Here is an 18,441-nt window from a genome sequence, read left to right as displayed (position 1 = left end):
TTCATTTGTTTTTTTTATCGTCATTACTATTATGTTCAATGTTGTAGGAATGTTCCAAGAGTCAGCAGTTAAGGATTAATAGTAATAGCTAGTTATCAAGCATGTTTCATAGGATAGACCCAATTTTAGATGCTGTACACAATTTAATTTAATTGCCACAACAATCCTATGAAATAACTATTGGTGTTTTCTAAATATTGCAGATGAGGAAAACTGAGGTACAGAGAGGTTAAGTAACTCTCTTAAGCTGAAAGCTATCAAATGATGGAGCCAGAATTTGAATTTGGGCAAATCTAACTCCAGGGCTTACATACTTAACCACTATATTACGTTGCTTCTTAAAGCTATTCATCCATTAATAGTACTTTAACCTTCAGTATTAGGGTGAATTTTAACTTAGGTAAATGATACTAGGTTGGTGCAAAAGTAATTGCGATTTAAAAGGTTAAAAATAATTGCAAAAACCGCAATTACTTTTGCACCAACCTAACACCTCAATAAACCCGAATTAAAAACCATGCATTGTTAAAGTATGACATCTTGGCAGTTTCATTCCTTTTTTTTCCCTACGTGGCACTGTCCTTGACTTGCTGTGAACATGTGCTATGTTTGCTTAGGATAGCCCTTGCTATATGTTATCGTTAATAACACTCGTCCACTCCTGAAGTGTCAGTCAGTCACATTGCCATCCTATTTACAAGAGAGTCTCTATTTGCGTCAAGTTCACACATCAAAAGCGTGTAGTTTCCTGGGCAAGAAGTTCAGTTTCAGATGCATGTCTGTCTGTCTGGCATTTCTCTCTTCTAACATAGCTTTAAGTGAATAAATGAAAAGAAAAGAGGAAAATGCAAACTTAGTTTACTCTGGGTTGTCATAAAAGTGATGTATTTGACAGAAATGCCAGAAATACCTGGAGATGAAGTTGATTATGTTGATAGAAGTGGAGGCAATTTTGTGCTTTTGAGCAGAATAGCCGTTACGTGTTAGACACTGGGTATTTATGTAAAACCACCCATTCCACAGCAGAGAAAGGCAACCAGCCTGAAAATGGGGTCATGGGTCCTGTCCCAAGGCAGACACAGATGCGGAGATCAGCGCCACAGGCCCTTTTTTCACTGGCTTACTAAAGACAAACTTTACTACTCTGTTGCAAAAATCAAATAGTCACTGGAGTTAAACATTTTTCTAGTCAGGCTTTTTAAGATTTAGTGGATGGTATTGGGATATCATTCACTATGATTGATCAAATTTATTTATATATGATAAAATTGCCTTGTAAATTGCAAATTTCATATCTTCTAGATTTAAATTTCATCAGGCACACATTGATGAGATTTTTATTTTGATAGTGGATGTTGATTAGATGAGCATTTTGACTGTTTAGCATTGTTAGGCGTTCATAATAAGAAATAGTATTTATCTACTTTGGGTAGGAGAGAAGTACTGTAGATGTCATAATCTGTTTATTTTTAACATTTTGCCCTATTATCAAATTATTAGAGTATGTAAATGTTCTTTGTGAAATTATGGAAAAGTATAAGGAGAATAAAAATTTCTCATAAATCTCCCTCTCAGAGATGGCCAGTGTTAGTATTTATTAGGTATATATAATTCTAGTCCAGATTTAATTGTATTAAACATAGTATTTTGCAGCTTGCTTTTTTCACTCAGAGTATCATAAATATTTTCCAGTATCCTTATTTATTCTTTGTAAGAATGGTTTTTAATGGCTACATATTGTTCTGTAACATAAGTACCAGTCTCCTATAATTGGACGTTTAAGTGTCACATGGTTTTTCATTCTTACGAATTCTGCTAGGATGCATATAACTGTTCATACCTCTTTGTGCTGTTTTGTTTGTTTTAGGCTCAGTATTCTCACCATGTGATCCAGGAGATTCTAGGACACCTTGATGCTCGTAAAAAAGATTCTCCACGGGTTAGAGCAGGTATTATTCAGGTTCTGTTAGAGGCTGTCGCCATTGCTGCTAAAGGTTCCATAGGTGAGTACCAGAAAAAAAAAAATTACCACCTTAATCTATTTCTGAATGTTTTGTTCAGTAGGTGTAGCAGCATATGGGAACTCTTCGGAAGGATTTCTAACATTTTTAAATGTGCTATAATTTCTCTTGAAATTTTGGGTTCACATGATTATTCTCAGACTTCAGTGTACAGTTAGCATTTTCCTTCGGTCTCTTCTTCCCTTCTTCCTTTTTTCTAATAAAGATTTTTGAATAGCAACTATATGCTAAACATTGGGGATGATACAGACATAAGACACATAGTTTACTTGGTGTTAGACAGCTCTACTTAATACTGTAGTAATAAGGGTGAACTTGATTACATGTAAGAAAATCGGGGTTCAGGGAAAGGAGGGAAAATGGATCAGCAAGAGCAAAATACGTAGCACGTCCAGCTACCGTGTGTGGTAGAAGTGTGGACGAAGTCAGAGAAGTGGCTTTCAAGTTGTGGCCGGAGTGTGGAGGTAATTTTACAGCTGATTGGCAGTCTGTAGATGTACTGCGATCTTTCTTAGAGATGTGCTGCAGAGTGATCCACATGGCGGCAGAACATAGGACACCGTGGAAATACCAGGTGGTAAGCACGAGGGAAGGGACTTAACGTTTGATGGCTGCAGGAGAAATGGGAACAAAGTCATCGTTACTTGACAGCAGACTGACTGTAGCAGTGATAAGGAGAAGGGACAGAGCAGAGATCGTAGTTTTTTTACCTACATGTGATTAGAAGAATGAAAGGGTCCATAACAGACTTACTGAAGTTAGGAGGAGAATCTGGTTATAGTTTTTTTTTGCTTCAAAATCCAAGTGGCAATATATCAGCTACTGAAATAATCTCACATTGAATGAATGTCAATTGAAAGTGGGCATTTTGGATATGGACTTTTTATTACTTATCTCAGAGATGGAAGAAGGTGATATAATTGGAAAGTTATTTAATTTGAAATATGAAATAGAACATAGATGATACATTGAATTGCTATACTTACCGTCTATTATGTGTGAGGTACTATGTGCTAGACTCTGTCCATTCCGAGAAGTGTTTGAACAGGCCTGCTTGTCCTGGGAAAGGGTTGTAATCGAGAATAGGCGGCAGAAATAAAAAAAATACTGATTCAAATAGTGTGCGATAGATGCTGTGACAGAAAGATGTGCAGAGAATTTAGAGAACACAAAGCAATTTGGTTTACTGGAATCTGCTAGTTTCTGTCTAATAATTGAAGGAAATTCTTCTTCAGCCTCAAACGATGCAAATACATTTGCTGTGCTACAATGTGTGTCTTATGATAATTCTATGGATTCTGACCCAACAGTCAAATGAAATATTGTCCCAGTATACACTGAGTCACAAGATTAGGTAGGTGGAAAGTTTTTGGTAATCTGTATGCACACACACATCGTGTGCGGTTTGGACCAGAGATTCAAACAACGAGTTACTCAGAAATGCCAATAAATGTTTGCTGGAATAACTAGGAGACTTTCTTTCGTAGGTAGTTCTCATTTACTTTTTTAATGAACGGGCTAGTTCATAAATTATTAAGTATTTCCAGCTACTTGGAACATGCCCAGAAATCTCTGTTGAGGGAGATGAGGATTGTTCTGCGGCCCTCATGCTAGGAAAGTGCCTCTGCTCACCTCAGACCGTTCACAGGGCCCACGGTGCTGGAAGTCTTTAACACTCTGCTGAAACACCTGCGACTCAGTGTTGAGTTTGAAGCAAATGACATACAGGGGGGGTCTGCAGGCAGTGCCAACCTAAACACAAGTGCCAAAGACAGCGACGAGAAGATTGTGCAGAATGCCATCATCCAAACAATCGGTGAGTGCATTTCACTTTTGAAAACTATTATGTAATAAAACAGTGGTTAAAAAAGCTCTCACAGAAGGTGCTTGCTTGTCTTACAGTACATTCATCAAAGGTGAAGGATGGCTTAGACTTTTGAAAACCTTTATATTAGGAAAAGAGAAAACTATAGGAACAGGGCAAAGACCACTGTATACCCTTCACCCAGATTCACCTATTAATATTTTATGCCATTTATTGATCATTTACTTTCTCTGTCTTTCTCCCTCCCTCTATTTCTGTGTTGCATGCATGTGTGTATGTATATGTGTATATATACATACAGAAGGCACCAAAAAATGTATACACGTTTTAAGAAAGAATAAAACTGTATTAAAATTGTAATATATGTAGCAATAACAAAAGATGAATACAAGTCATGTGTATACATTTTTTTGGCACCCCCTGTATATAAATACCTACATACACAGAGCTAGGTTTTTCTTTTTGTTTTGGTGTTTCTAAATGTGTTTTATTTAACAAAGAAAAATTCACTATTATCTGACAGTAACTTTGTGTTGTATTCCTGAGGTTTGTACCAAACTTCTAATGGTAACTAATAGTTTCTGCTAACAATAGAGTTAATATATCATATTTTTTCTGGAGCTCAGCTTATGCCTTTCATCTGGGTAATTTTCCTACTTATTTGTAATAGTCCTTTGGAATATTTAATACAAAGTTTCTCTTTGTCATCTTATTTCTAACATTTCATAGATAAGCACATATGCATTATGCATGAGCACCTATTTATTGAACATATAGGTACACCAGGCCCTAGGCTAGGGCTTCGTGGCTACCATCTCATGGAGGCATTTGGTTGAGCTGCTTGGTGCAGTTCCTCTGTTTTACCCAGTTACAACTTCATCATGTGCATAGAAATTGTCCTCGTGAGGACAAAGTCCCAGATGTGTCTTACTCAACACACATAGTAGGTGCTCAAGATTTGGGGAGTGACTGAAAAGACAAAATGTGATAAAGTTCATTATTCCCCTGGAATCTCAGTAAAGCGAGACATTCTAGTTATTGCTTAAAATAATTAGTATTAATGTATGGTAGTACACTAGCTTTTATGATGACTCAAATTTATTTGGATTATTGATGGATTTTCTGTGATATTTTAAGATGGTATATCAAATCAACTCATCTTGTTTTCACAGAGTTAATACAAATTGCTTTGGTGACATCTCATTAATTCAGTATTACTGTTTCACTTTAGAATGTTTAATTTCTTAAGTATTTTATTATAAAATGTATACACATATACAGCAGACTCGAGCAATGTTTCTGTGACAACACATTCAGAAATAACGTGAAAATTTAAAAATGTCAGAAAAGAAATGCAGTGTGGCAAAGTGAGTAAGATTTGTGTTTACATTAATTTTTTTTTTTTTTTTTTTTTTTTAAGATTTGTGTTTAAATCACACTTCTGATATCCTCAGTATTTTCTTTTAGAAATTCACGGTAATCTGGTCGTTATCAGGTCAGATGGCTATTCCTGTTGGTGGGCCATGGGATAGGGCTGCTGTCGCATTTTCACTGGAAGTTAGGAAGCTGTTGGCCAAGTTCTTTCTTTTAAAATCATTAAAAGTATATAAAATAGAATAATCACAGCATCTTTCCCCACGGTGTGTTTGGGGATGGGCTCGTTAGCATTTTCATTCAGCAGTTCAAGTACAAAGGTTGGGTGTAGAGAAGGAGTTACTTTCAGGACAGTCCTCATGCTCCTTCATGCTGGAGACTGGTGGTAATGACTGACTTGCTTGGAACAGAAAAATCAGTGTTTGGTTTTGTACGGCGGTTACCCTTTTTCCCCGAAAATAAGACCTAGCCGGATAGTCAGCTCTAATGGGTCTTTTGGAACAAAAATTAATAAAAGACCCGGTTAATAAAAGATTAATAAAAGATTGTATTGTATTGTATTGTATTATAATTATATTAAATACCTGGCTATATAATAATACACTTTATGTGGATTGAGTCATATTAAGATCATGAGATTTTTTTATTGCTAAGGTTTGTGATGATGGGAAATGATTTTTAACCCCATGTCCAAAAAAAATGATGAGTAGAACAATTTGAGTTTGTGTAAATAGATTATTAACTCCAATAATAGAAGCTAAAGAGTTAAATTGAAAAGCTAATTTATTCTTAAATATTAAGTCAGAAGGTTTCTGTAATGATTGTGTTACATTTTAAGAAATGAACAAAAACAACCATGATTTGATATCTGTTCTGCTCTTTCAAGGAAACAACAAAGTGTGAAGTTTGAGTAAGTGATAATTAAATGTAAATCTTTTATGACCATGAAGTAAACCTTCAAACACTACAGCAGATAAATTTAAAATATCCACAAAACCCAAGATTGCACGAGAAAAATGACAAATAAGTTTTTCTTTTTTAACATCAGTTGAATTATGCATGTTGAATGAACTACAATGACATTCTAAAACATTTAACAATCCTAGGAAACCAAAGGAGTGACCTAATTATTGACTTCTTTACCAAAATGTGGTCTCATTACTGACTCCCTTACCAGAGTAAGAATTTAGGCTCACTATGTGCGTATAAGAGTATCATCAGAAATACTACCAAAAGGTTTCTTTTTTTTTCCTTTTTCTAAAACTCCCATCAACTCAGATTGATGATGGTTTGTCACTGTTAACTATATACAAAAGACTTTCAGATTATTTCATCTGAGTCCATTGTATAAATCTTCTATTGCATATGATTAAATGATTTTGGATAAATGAAATTATAACGTCATTAGTGTTATATGTAGCTTACAGATATTGGTTTACCACATATTGAAAACTTTGGTTAAAAATACTTTATAAGTTTGTATTACATGGAAAAACAAACTTCAATTTGTAAAACTTATCTTAATATTTTCATAGGATTTTTCGGAAGTAACCTACCAGATTATCAGAGGTCAGAAATCATGATGTTCATTATGGGGAAAGTACCTGTTTTTGGGACATCCACCCATACTTTGGATATCAGTCAACTAGGGTATGTAGTTTTCCTAAGTTTTCAAACTGTAAAGTTGAACTTAATCTTGGGTCAAATTTCATTTTAAAGAAACCTAGAAAATGTTCTATTGTATTTTTAATCGCTAATAATAAAGGTCCTATGGAAAGCAGTATTTTTCTGGTATTAGATTGCTAAGCAGTTAAATTAGCATTGAATGCTTTTAGAATCAGCTTTCAGTACACCGTAAATTCTCTAACTTTCTTTTTTTTAATTAAAATTTATTGGGGTGACAATGATTTAAATTCTCTAATTTTCTATATCTTATATTAACCAGGTAGAGGTTTGTTTAGCCTGGGCATTGTCTATGTACATACGTATTTAGGGTAAAACTTCAAGTTTCCTGTGAAAATGTAATAATGTCGTGTAGCAGGAACGTTGGTTTATTCCTAGAATTCTAGAACTGAAAGTGATTTTAAAGATCATATGTTTTTGTGCCCTCATTCTATAGATTTGATTTGATTTTACAACATGCTAAAGCTTAAGTTTGTGAATGTTTTGTTTTTTGTTACTTTAGTAAGGAAATAATAGTCTTATTTGATTTATATTTCTTTAACCATTAGGTAGATAACCCTTTTTCTATTTGCTAATTCTTTTTGAATCATCAGTTTTTACCTAAATAGGCATTATATTAATCAATTATATTTACAGTTAAATATATTCTTCACCTATAGTGTCTTTTAATTTGTGTTGTTTTGTTGTGTATTTATATGATTTAATTTTTATGTCATTACATTCATAGGTCTGTTTTATTGGGAGCCAGTAGTAACTTGTTAATTTTTTTTGTTTGAATTTCAGTTTTTTTACATATAACTAATTTGTATGAAATTTACAGTATGAAGTGAGCCGTGACCTTAGTTATTATGAAAATGAAATTAATCAATATGAATAGAGTTTTCAGATCAGTAAATGATAAGTAAAGAGAGTGATATAAATGTTCATTACATTAATAAGATAATACTAGCATGTTATATATTTTAGGGATTTGGGAACCAGGCGGATTCAGATAATGCTGCTGAGATCTTTACTTATGGTAAGACCTTTAAGACAGGTGAAGAACACACTTCACCATAAATTACTGAAGAATGTAAAAGAACAGCCTGATGTTATGAGCTTTTTTTTCTTATATAGTCAGATACTATTTATGTTTAGTTTTTTTCCTTTGGTTTATATACTTTAGTATTATGCTTTCATGTTCTTGTATTATACTATTACTGCTTATTCCTCACTTCTCCTGTCATCTTATTTGACCTTCATAATGATGAAACATACAGGGGGCACAAAGTATTGCTGCTTTATAGATGAAGAGGCCTGGGCTCAGAGACTTTCAGCGGAAGGAGTGGGCGAGGTTCACCAAGGTCACGGAGCTAAGCAATAGATCTTGGACTGGAAATCCAGTGTTCTTTCTACCTATCATACTGTTTCTTTCACATACTGACCAAATAGTGGTTTCTTATTTGGTAAATAACTTAGCTATAAATAACTGAAAAGGAAAAGCTTCCCTGAAATGTGAGGTCCTGTGTTTATTTTATAGTAATTATATCCATCTTTGATTGAACTACACCTAGCGTAACGCCAAAACAGAGAAGAGGTGCGCTGTTGGGAGTGTGTTTTTTCCAAATTAGTATCTTTAGAATTTATTCTGGAAATCTTGATTGTACGTGATCCCATTTTTTAAAAGAAATATTTCATACCTAGGGAGAAGTGCAGAAATATCTTAGGTCATTTCATATTTAATCCTGTTTGTGGTGCTTGCATAAAGAAATTTTAAATTCTAATACAGCCAGATTTATCAAACCATTCCTATGTGTTTTGTTCTTTTTTAATTTGTATCTTGTTTAAGAACTCCTTGTGTCTTCTGATGATGTAAACATATTTATTGATATTTTCTTACAAAAGTTTTTAAAATTTGGCTTTCTACATTTAGAACTTTGATCTGAAGGTGATTTTTGTATGTGATGTGAGACATACTTTAAATTTTTAGGTGGATAGCAGTTGTGCCACCGATTTCTCTGCTCACTTATAAATCACCTCCATCCTATAATAAGTGCCCAAATATAAGAAGTAGATGGTCTATATGTGCTTGCAAATATAAATATAAATTGAAATTACCCACCTGAAATTTCATTTGGTCCTAAACTTTTTGTTAAACAAATTCCCTGAAAAAATCATCTTGCTTCTCTAATCCTAATTGTACCACCCAGTCAACTGAAGGAATGCCTGTGTGGTATGGTTAAAATGTTTAATAGCTTGTAAGTATACGCTCTTTAAAAGCTTTAAATGTAGAATATAGGGATGCACTCATAAATGTCAGGTCAAGTACCTAATTACCTAATAAAGTACAGCTTTCCAAACTGATAATGTATTCCTATTAACCGAAACTACTTAATTGAAAATAAAAGAATAGTTTACAAATTCAGATTAAACCTTTTCACCTCTTACTTTACTATCTGGCACCTGATCTCCTTATATTTGTTTAGTACTGACTGCCTGTCCCGTATATTCTTAACCTCTCTGAGCCTCAGTTTTCTTTATAAAATGGGGATATACTAATGCCTGTTTCACAGGGACGTGGTGAGGGGGAAGGTAACACTCGGTCTCAGATTTGTGTCCGGCACGTGGTAAATGTGTGCTACTATGAAGTTTATTCTCCTTAGGAATGATGTTTTTGTAAATTCAGTAAAATCTTGATCACCTTACAAAATTCTTTTTTGTTTTTCCTTCAGGTTTATGTCCATACTTCCTGTTTCCCTTAGTTTATGGTTCCTGTGAAACAGTTTGAGAATTTCACCAAAGAAGGACTCACGACAAAGGTGTTTTTATTTGTTTCTTGTTTTTTGTTCCCCCTCCCCCCCCATAATCAGGTCACCTCTGGCTATAAAGCGAAGACGATTGTGACCGCACTGCCTACGTCCTTTCTGGATCCTCTGTTATCACCGTCCCTCATGGAAGACTATGAGCTGAGACAGTTGGTCTTGGAAGTAATGCATAACCTCATGGATCGCCATGACAATCGGGCAAAGCTTCGAGGGATCCGGTAATGTGCATTTTGAAATAGGCTTAATGATCACGTTTTTAAATTTCTACATTCACGTATATAACTATTGTGATTTTTTTTAATCTAGGATTTTCAGGTTTTACTCATCCATAGTTTTACTTAACTGGCGTTGAAACAATTTAATTATTAATATAGTTTAAGATGTTTGGAAGTCTTTTAATGTACTTTCAGAGGTCTCAATTACTAGTGATCACTAGTTACTTGAATTTTATTTTGGTTTTGTTTTAAACTTGGGAATGGCTTGAAGAGTCAGGATTACTTTATGCAATTCTTAATTAAACTTGGTAATTCAGTAGTATCATTACAGATAGGCTTATTTTAAATGCTCTTTGAATTGAATGTTGCATAGTTCAAAGTCCTAAGTATAACTTGATTTGCCACATAGGACATGGTATTCTAACTAAATGTACTGTTCATTAAAGATAATGATATATTGATTATCTCTAGAATAATACCTGATGTAGCTGACCTAAAGATCAAAAGAGAAAAAATTTGTAGACAAGACACAAGTTTCATGAAAAAGGTAAGATTATCTTCTTCTAAAAATTAATGCATACTATAAGTGATAGCCATTTAAATTGTTAGGTAGTTTTATTTTCATATATGACCTTGAAGTGAAGCGAGACTTTATTAATAGAGTTAGATTGGTTTGGTTGAGGGGAAAACCTCAGCACAATCCCTGGGGTGTTTCTGTAACCTCTCCCCTATTTGTAGGCTGCAGACTCGCCTTTGGGGTCTTCATGCCAGAGTATAGCAGAACCTACAGATGCTCTTCCCTGGACTACCCTAGGGTGTCTCCCCTCACCCAGATGGCCTTTATCGTGGCCAAGGCTCGCATTGTCCTGCCATCCATTTTCATTTTTTCTCCTATCAATCTACCACTTGCTTTTGTCTTTTCAAATTATTACTAAAAACATTTACATTGTTAACACTAGAACTATTACTTGCTGTTTTTATGTAAGGTTTGTTCTTCAACTCTCATGTTAGTTTGTAGTTGTATATTGGTATTTGTTGATGTTAATAGTTGGAATACAATTTGACCATCTGATTATTAACTTAAATTTCTCATCTCTGGAAAGTTACATAAGGAAGATAGCCACTTCTTAGGAGGTTTATATGCGTGTGAAATCTGCCTTTACTACATTTTAAGCAAAATTATCTTTTTCCTCTCATTACCCATTTCAGAACGGACAGCAACTCTATCGACACATATATTTGGGCTGTAAAGAGGAAGACAATGTTCAAAAAAACTATGAGCTGCTTTATACTTCTCTTGCTCTTATAACTATTGAATTGGCCAACGAAGAAGTGGTCATTGATCTCATTCGACTGGTCATTGCGTTGCAGGTACGCTTCATTGAAGGAAACGTTTTTGTGTGAATCCAACACCATCTGTAAAGTGTTGTCCCGTTTATCCAAGGACACGGATTTTAAACGGGAAGTGTCTAGTGTAAGTCTGAAATACTCAAGACAGCGATCCCAGTCATTTATTTTCTAAGAAATGTTGACTGAGCGCTGACTGTGCTAAATACCGTCCACGCCATAACAATACTGTGATGAAAAAGACAGCTTAACTCTGTGCCCACACTTTGAGCTGAGTGGACAAGATAATTGTTAAATAATAACTACATACACATAGTTGTTTGATTGGAATTAAGTGTTATGTAATAAAAAGGACAGTATGCAGTGTGAATATATATATATACATGTACATATATATATACATATATATATACACATATATCAGAGAGCTATATATTTGTTATGTGTATATACTTCTTTTTCTTTAAGAAAAGCTTCCCTGAGGAAGAGCTGTTTGAGTGGAGAGGTTTAATGTTCCTGTAAATGGGCATTTCTTCTCCTTTCAGAATTAAAAAACGATAACTTTGTTAGCCTTCCAGACTACCTGTAGTTTTTCAGTGCAGTCATAGAGAATACACTGGTGGCGCGTGTGACCGTCTGCTGTGCTTGACTTTGTATCACAGGACAGTGCCATCATTAATGAGGACCACTTGTCGATGTTCCACCGCTGTGGCATCATGGCGCTGGTGGCCGCCTACCTCAACTTTGTCAGTCAGATGATAGCCGTCCCTGCCCTGTGCCAGCATGTCTCCAAGGTACGGTGTTCAGGAAAGCTCTTCGTCCTGGGTTTTGTACTACAAAAATGGCTCGTTTCCTTTCAGTGATGGTCAGTTTAATTTTGATGTTTATGTATCAAATGAAGATAACTATAAAAGTAGGCAGTGACTAAATTGAAACTAAAGCTCAAACAACAGCTAGTGTTTATATTTTCTTTGATGCCTGTTGTTTTGTTAGAGTTTTTTTTTTTATGTTTTGGTTGAGTAGAATACACGGTTTTCTTCTAGAATACTTCATGGAATTTTTTATTTAATTTTTTTTCCCTTTAAAACCATTATGAATCTTAGTATCTAACGTTTCTGAAATTATGCGGGTTTTGTTGTTGTTTTAAACCAATCTTCTTGAGCTGGATCTCAGAAGTTGAATAATTAATGTGCCTCTCAGAGATTTGTCCTGTGTCATTCAACAATATTTAGATTTTTCAGCAGTAACTCGTTAAGCAGTTACTTTTATGATTTAGTATGCATTTCAGAGCCTTTAACTTACCTGGCAGAAAAAGGCTGCTGTAATTTATATTCTTTAAAGACATTTGTCAGGGAGAACCTCATTTTTATGAAATTGGAAGCACATCCCTCAGTTTTTGCTAAAATGGAGGGTTTTAGTGCATTTGAAGAACTAAAACTCATTCATTCACTAAACAAGCATTGGAGTGAGTATTAGATGCCTGCCGTAATAGATAGGCAGATTATGAAAGCAGCTCAGAGCTGAGTGGAGGGTTCAGACCCCACAAGGCCATTGAGGCTGGTCTGCGTGCTGCAGAGGGGAGTGCAGGAGGGAGTGCTGAGAGCCCACTGCTTCCAAGTAGAGGCATCTGCGAAAGTAAGTGTCCCTCTCCTTTGGTCATAGATTTACTCAGATGTAATATGTCATCATTTTTCACTACATATGTTGTTTTATTGTCATGATTCTGATTCCTGGTGAAGTTTAAAAATAATAAATGTGAAAGCGAACTCTGTCTTTGGGCTGTAAGCGTAGCTTAAATTCTAAAATAAAGTGATGGTAATTCTTACAAATGTTTATGTTTTGTTTCTGCTTTCTTCTGTTTTCCACATTTTCATAGCAAGGTCCCAAGAAGTGAGGTTTTTGATTTTTGTTTTGTTTTTGGATATTTTTCAGGTTATTGAAATTCGAACTATGGAAGCCCCTTATTTTCTGCCAGAGCATATTTTCAGAGATAAGTGCATGTATGTTAATTCTTTACATTTTAGGGGCACTGACTTCAGAAAACAATCAGTGATGATTATAAAGGAGTAAACTATTGTTAGAATAATTTTCTGGTGTTTTATAATAATCACCTTTGTGTTGCTGTCATTTAATTCATTTAACTTCTTTCCCTTGCTATACAAGTTCTTGTTCATTATGAATTTAGGCTCTTGACGCATAGAGTCAATCTTTGATGAATAACATATCTATCTTACTTTTTTTAATTTGGAGATGTATCTCTTAAATATAGCATGTTCTCATATATAAATGTACACTCCTTTAAGAGAATATAATATCCTGTTTAAGACTTTTAATAATAGATAGCAATACTCATAAAGTTATGAAAGAAAAAAATATAAGGAAAATTAATGTTATACCCTTCATTTTCCTTGCTGTCCAAACAAGAAATGTATATATGAACCATATTTTATTCACACTTTTGGGCTCTAAAAGTGGTTTAGTACTGAAAGCATCAGCCTAAGATAGTATCAGGCAGTTTGAAAGGGAAGTGAAACCTTACGTGATTGGGCAAGTGTTTCTTATCACTTAGCCGGCTAATATGTTTTTCATTAACTATCAGTCAGCTGCATTTTTATTTTCTTCTCTCAGTAGATTTTTAATTAGCATGGAAGTTAAAGCTGGGCGTAGCCCTCGTCATCATTTAATGTGTGAATACCAACAGAATGATGTAAGATTGCCTTCCCCATGGAAACATTATTGGGGAATCACAGAAGCATGGTTCATATAAGGGACCACATACCTTGTGTTTTTAAAGAGCTCGAATTAGTCCCCTAAAGTATACTGTGTCTACTACTAATTACAATTTAAGTTGTGTTTATAATATTTAGGTTTTGATCTAGAATGCTTGCATGTTAATTTATTTTTGCTCAGTAATTTACACACTAAACGACTTTTGTTTGATCAACCTGACAGGCTTCCAAAGTCTTTAGAGAAGCATGACAAAAATTTGTACTTTTTGACCAACAAGATTGCAGAGTCACTAGCTGGAAGTGGCTATAGTGTTGAGAGATTGTCAGTACCGTATGTACCACAAGTAACAGGTAAGCAGTGGATAATTAGCGCTCTTTCTCTAGTGATCTGTTTCAATAATTTTCCATACCCAATTAGCACTGAAAATTAATTCTGTTTGTATACTTATTGTATCACAGCTTTTCAAGTGCTTCAGAGGGTTTATTTCTATTTTAAAATTTTACTCTTGAAAACTGTTGGTAAATCTCTAAAGAGACATATACCGGGGATGCCAAAAAAATGTATACACATTTTAAGTGATGTTAACACTTTGGTCAACACCGTCATCAGAAGTGTCTGGTGGGAACCACTTTGAGCACCTCTTATAATTGCAGAAGTCAAACGCGACTTGTATTCATCTTTTGTTATTGGTATATATTAATACAGTTTTTTCCTTTCTTTAAACGTGTATACATTTTTTGTCACTGTGTGTGTGTATGATTTTATCATGAATAAATTGAGTCCTTGAGCGATTATTATTGTTATACTAAATCATAATAATATATTTTAAACAAAGAAGCAAAGTGAGGTCTTTTCTCATTGACCAATATTGTATTTAAGTTATGGAAGTTGGTGAAAATTATTTAATTAGTGATTTGTATTTATTGAGTTTAATGAATTAGGCAACTTTTGTTATTTGAAACAGTACAGACCGTTTACTATGTAAAGAAATCTGCAAACCTTTAAAGTTAAGAATATGTTTTCCTCTATACTATATATTTCCTTCTGTTCTTTTCATTGACTGAAATAATTCTGTTGTGTTTCAAGACAACTGAATGGTGTCTTGCATTCAACTTTTACTTTTAAAACTAAAATCAAAGAATTTCTGTCTTTTGTCTTCATTTTCATTTGATGATTGTATAAATATTAAATTTGGTGGAAGAACTAGTTCTTCCTTTGGGGACACCTTTGTTCTATAAGAGAACTATTTGATTTCAGTTGGGTGGTTTTCTGGATTAATCACATTATCTTTCTTTATAATGTGAATCCAAAATATGTACATATATTACAGTGATAGTTGTTCACAGTAGTCTGAGATGTTAATGAATTCTTTTACATTTTCTTTTCAGTTTCATACTATGAAAGATTTTATTCCTCGTGAATTCTTGGGGGAATAAAAGTGCTAAGAATAAAGTGTTAGTATAGCTTTGTAATTTAAAAGAATTTTTTTTAAAAAGACTTAAATTATTTTAATCTTATTATTTGGATTTAGCTCTTTTTCCTTCAGGCAAAAAACCTCATAAACCCAGGCACAAGTACAAAGGTAAATCCAAGTGTCAGTTCGGCCTTCCCTTTCCCTCACCTGTCCTCTAGGAAAATAGTTTAATAAAACGTGCCTTTTAGAAAATGGAGCCCGTGCCTGTACATTTTATATACTTACAAGTTCAATTGTAATTTTGCTCTGCCTTTCCCATAGCTATAGTTTTTTTTTTTTCACCCCTTGTTATTTCCTTTTACCCTGTTCCTTTAACTCTTAACAATTTTAAATGGAAATTCTGGGACTTTTCTTTTTTTTTTTTTTAAATAGGTGGTTTGCTCTTCCCCATTTCCCCCCACCCCTGAAAAAGATGTGTTCTCTTTCTAAATGCCTCTTGATTACTGACTGGAAGAATTCTGAACATTTCAATACTTAATTCTATAACTGCAGAGAAATCCTTTAGTCAGAATAAGGTTCTTCTGATTTTAGAGACCCCAGTAGTTTAGAACAGTCTATTCACACGTGTCCTGCCTTAATGCAGAAAGATGTAGGGGTACTGTGACACTTCATGGGGTGCTCAGTCAGGTAGTCAGTTTTTCTTTGTATAACCATCAGATACTCATTTTACAAAATCAAGAATTTAAGAGCCATGTGTCAAAAGAAAAAGCAAAACATTTAGTTTATTGTGTATCATGCATATACCCGTCGTCATCAGAATAGGAGCTGCACTTATTATGCACTAACTGTGTGCCAGGTCCTGTAATGAGCACTTTGTATTCATTTTCTCATTTAATCCTTAAAATCATTTGGTGAGGAAAGTAGCATTATCTTTGTTTACAAATGAGGATAGTGAGCCTGAAATGAAATAGCTTGGTTATTACTTTATATTGCATGGTGACTGTGATTTTTGGTTTGTTTTTATTCTGTAAATATGCATTAACTCTAGACAGAATTTTGTGTTTTTCTATAGGACCAAAAATGTCTATCTGTATGAGTAGCATCAGCATTAAACTATGACATTTTGAAATTTGTGTCGATAGATAATTTGTGATATTTCATTTTGCCCCCAGTTCGCTTTTTAATTGAATCTGACTAATATAGAAGCTCTAATCACATTTATGATTTATTATGTACAGTTAAGTCCGTTCCTGTATCTCATTTTTACATAGCCATAGAAAATTCTACGGAGAGTAATTTGATGTAGTTCTGTGCCACACTTGTACTCAGACTGTTGTCTCTGTATCTTAGCCATCTGAGTGCCATTATGTACGTAGCTACACCAGGTGGCAGCCAAGTATCATTGAAGGAGGTTAGGAATAGCCATCTCTAAGTGTTGCTTCTGAAATTCCGGTTCTAGTTAAAAACAAAACTAAGAACCAAGGAGTACTGTTGTGGACAGCAGGTATAGGAAGCTGAGGGGGAGGAGGGATGGGCCATGGGGGGGCACAGTAAGTAGTGGCTGGGACTCCCCAGCCCAACTGGGGGAGCAGGGATCTCCCCAGCGAGTGTGCCCATCAGACACTGAGTGGTGACGGTGCAGTCCACGCAGGCTACAGTGACGCTGCATGTCGGTCGGCCTGGCAAAGCAGGCCAGGCACAGACGGAGACAGCCCATGGGAATAGGGCTGTTCTCTTCCATAAGCTCTAGTTTAGAAACCTGACATTTGTGTAGATTTATAAGACCTGATTATAGCTGTCCCTTGGCTTTCCTGCAGTCACCTATTACTATAAGCAGGTGATTATATAGGGCAAGAGAAAAAAAGCTCTGAGAATATAGTGTTCGAGTTTCCCATTAAATTTCATTTTCTTCCCTTTTAAAATTTCACATCTTGCTTCTCTCTCTCTCCTCTGTCCTTCCCTTCTATTCTCATTGATTTTTGCCACTCAGTGACCCCTTTTCTGCCCCATACGTCTCTTTTCCTTTTTGTTCTTATCCTAGGCTTCAACTTGATGCTTCTGCAACCCATCAGCCTTTGTATATGAACCTAGAGATTCTTTTGTGATGTTCTTTGTGAAGTAGGCTATTTATTCCTTGCTGAGAGTTCTGATGAGACCTTGGAAGGTGGCCTGTTTGGAGGGTAAAAGCAAGTCAGCAGTGATGACTGTGCTATTTTGTCGCGGGTCTGTTAATATCATTATGTTGGGTAATTTATATCAAAGCATATGATTATGAAGGGAGAACGAAGAATACAGTGTGTTAGGTTAGCTCAGGAATCCCCATGCAGGAGATAAAATATGTCGACCTGAAACTATAGCAAAGCAATATGTAGGGATTTGTCACAGTTGAGTATGGGTTAGTTCTGTACAACCCGCCGTCACAGGACCTGCGTGATTTCCGTAGGGTAGATGCGAAGCGCAGCCTCTGTCACTGAAATGCTCTGTGCTCGGGCGGATATGGCATCATTCACGTGTCTGTAGCACAAGGTCCAGGAAATGAGTGAAGCGTGGTAATGTTTCAAGGGCGATAAGGGAAGGTCAGTCATCACTGATAGTAAATTTTTGTAGCTAGAAGAAAAATGGATAAGTAGAAATAATTGGAGTAATATTAAGATTTTTAAGGAAGTGATATGATATTCAACCAGTCTTCGAAAGATAAGACTATGTATAGTGGGGAGGACGTAACGAAGGGCAGGTCGTAAGGTGTTTCCAGTAGGGGTTTCTGTAGAAATGCGTGGAAGGCAGGTATGCCAGAGCATGCGCAGAGATTGGAGAACAGGTACACTTGACTTGAACACTACATAAATTAGGGAGCAGTTGAAGTCACTGCTGTCGAGACCTGACTCGAGAACCCAGAATGCCTTTCCAGTTCATGAAGCAGTAGGTAGGCTTGTGGGGCATGATGTGGCTGGTTAGTGTGGTAAGAAGCTTATAACACGATGGTGGCATGGAGGGAAAATTGTAGGAAGGCCCCCCCCCCCACCAGTCA

The 18,441-nt window shown here is 35.3% G+C and overlaps 1 protein-coding gene across 6 annotated transcripts in view; it reads left to right on the top strand.

Moving 5' to 3' along the window:
• EFR3A (EFR3 homolog A) overlaps positions 1–18,441 on the top strand; it is an 82,246-nt gene that overhangs the window by 47,429 nt on the left and 16,376 nt on the right. For 5 of the 6 annotated variants that reach the window (XM_081070101.1, XM_081070102.1, XM_081070103.1 and 2 more), the window contains 10 exons: positions 1,868–2,003; positions 3,670–3,837; positions 6,756–6,870; positions 7,870–7,921; positions 9,753–9,925; positions 10,394–10,469; positions 11,132–11,293; positions 11,932–12,063; positions 13,202–13,269; positions 14,222–14,349. In XM_081070101.1, coding sequence (XP_080926227.1) covers positions 1,868–2,003; positions 3,670–3,837; positions 6,756–6,870; positions 7,870–7,921; positions 9,753–9,925; positions 10,394–10,469; positions 11,132–11,293; positions 11,932–12,063; positions 13,202–13,269; positions 14,222–14,349 — 1,210 coding nt within the window. Of the gene's footprint in view, positions 1–1,867; positions 2,004–3,669; positions 3,838–6,755; positions 6,871–7,869; positions 7,922–9,752; positions 9,926–10,393; positions 10,470–11,131; positions 11,294–11,931; positions 12,064–13,201; positions 13,270–14,221; positions 14,350–15,530; positions 15,582–18,441 lie in introns of all 6 variants that reach the window. The other variant, XM_081070106.1, reaches the window with a different exon arrangement.

This window comes from Rhinolophus hipposideros, assembly GCF_964194185.1.
Source record: "Rhinolophus hipposideros genome assembly, chromosome: 13".
In the NCBI taxonomy this organism is placed as follows: domain Eukaryota; kingdom Metazoa; phylum Chordata; class Mammalia; order Chiroptera; family Rhinolophidae; genus Rhinolophus; species Rhinolophus hipposideros.
The sequence above is the reverse complement of the archived record's forward strand: the minus strand, read 5'-3'. Positions and strand labels throughout refer to the sequence as shown.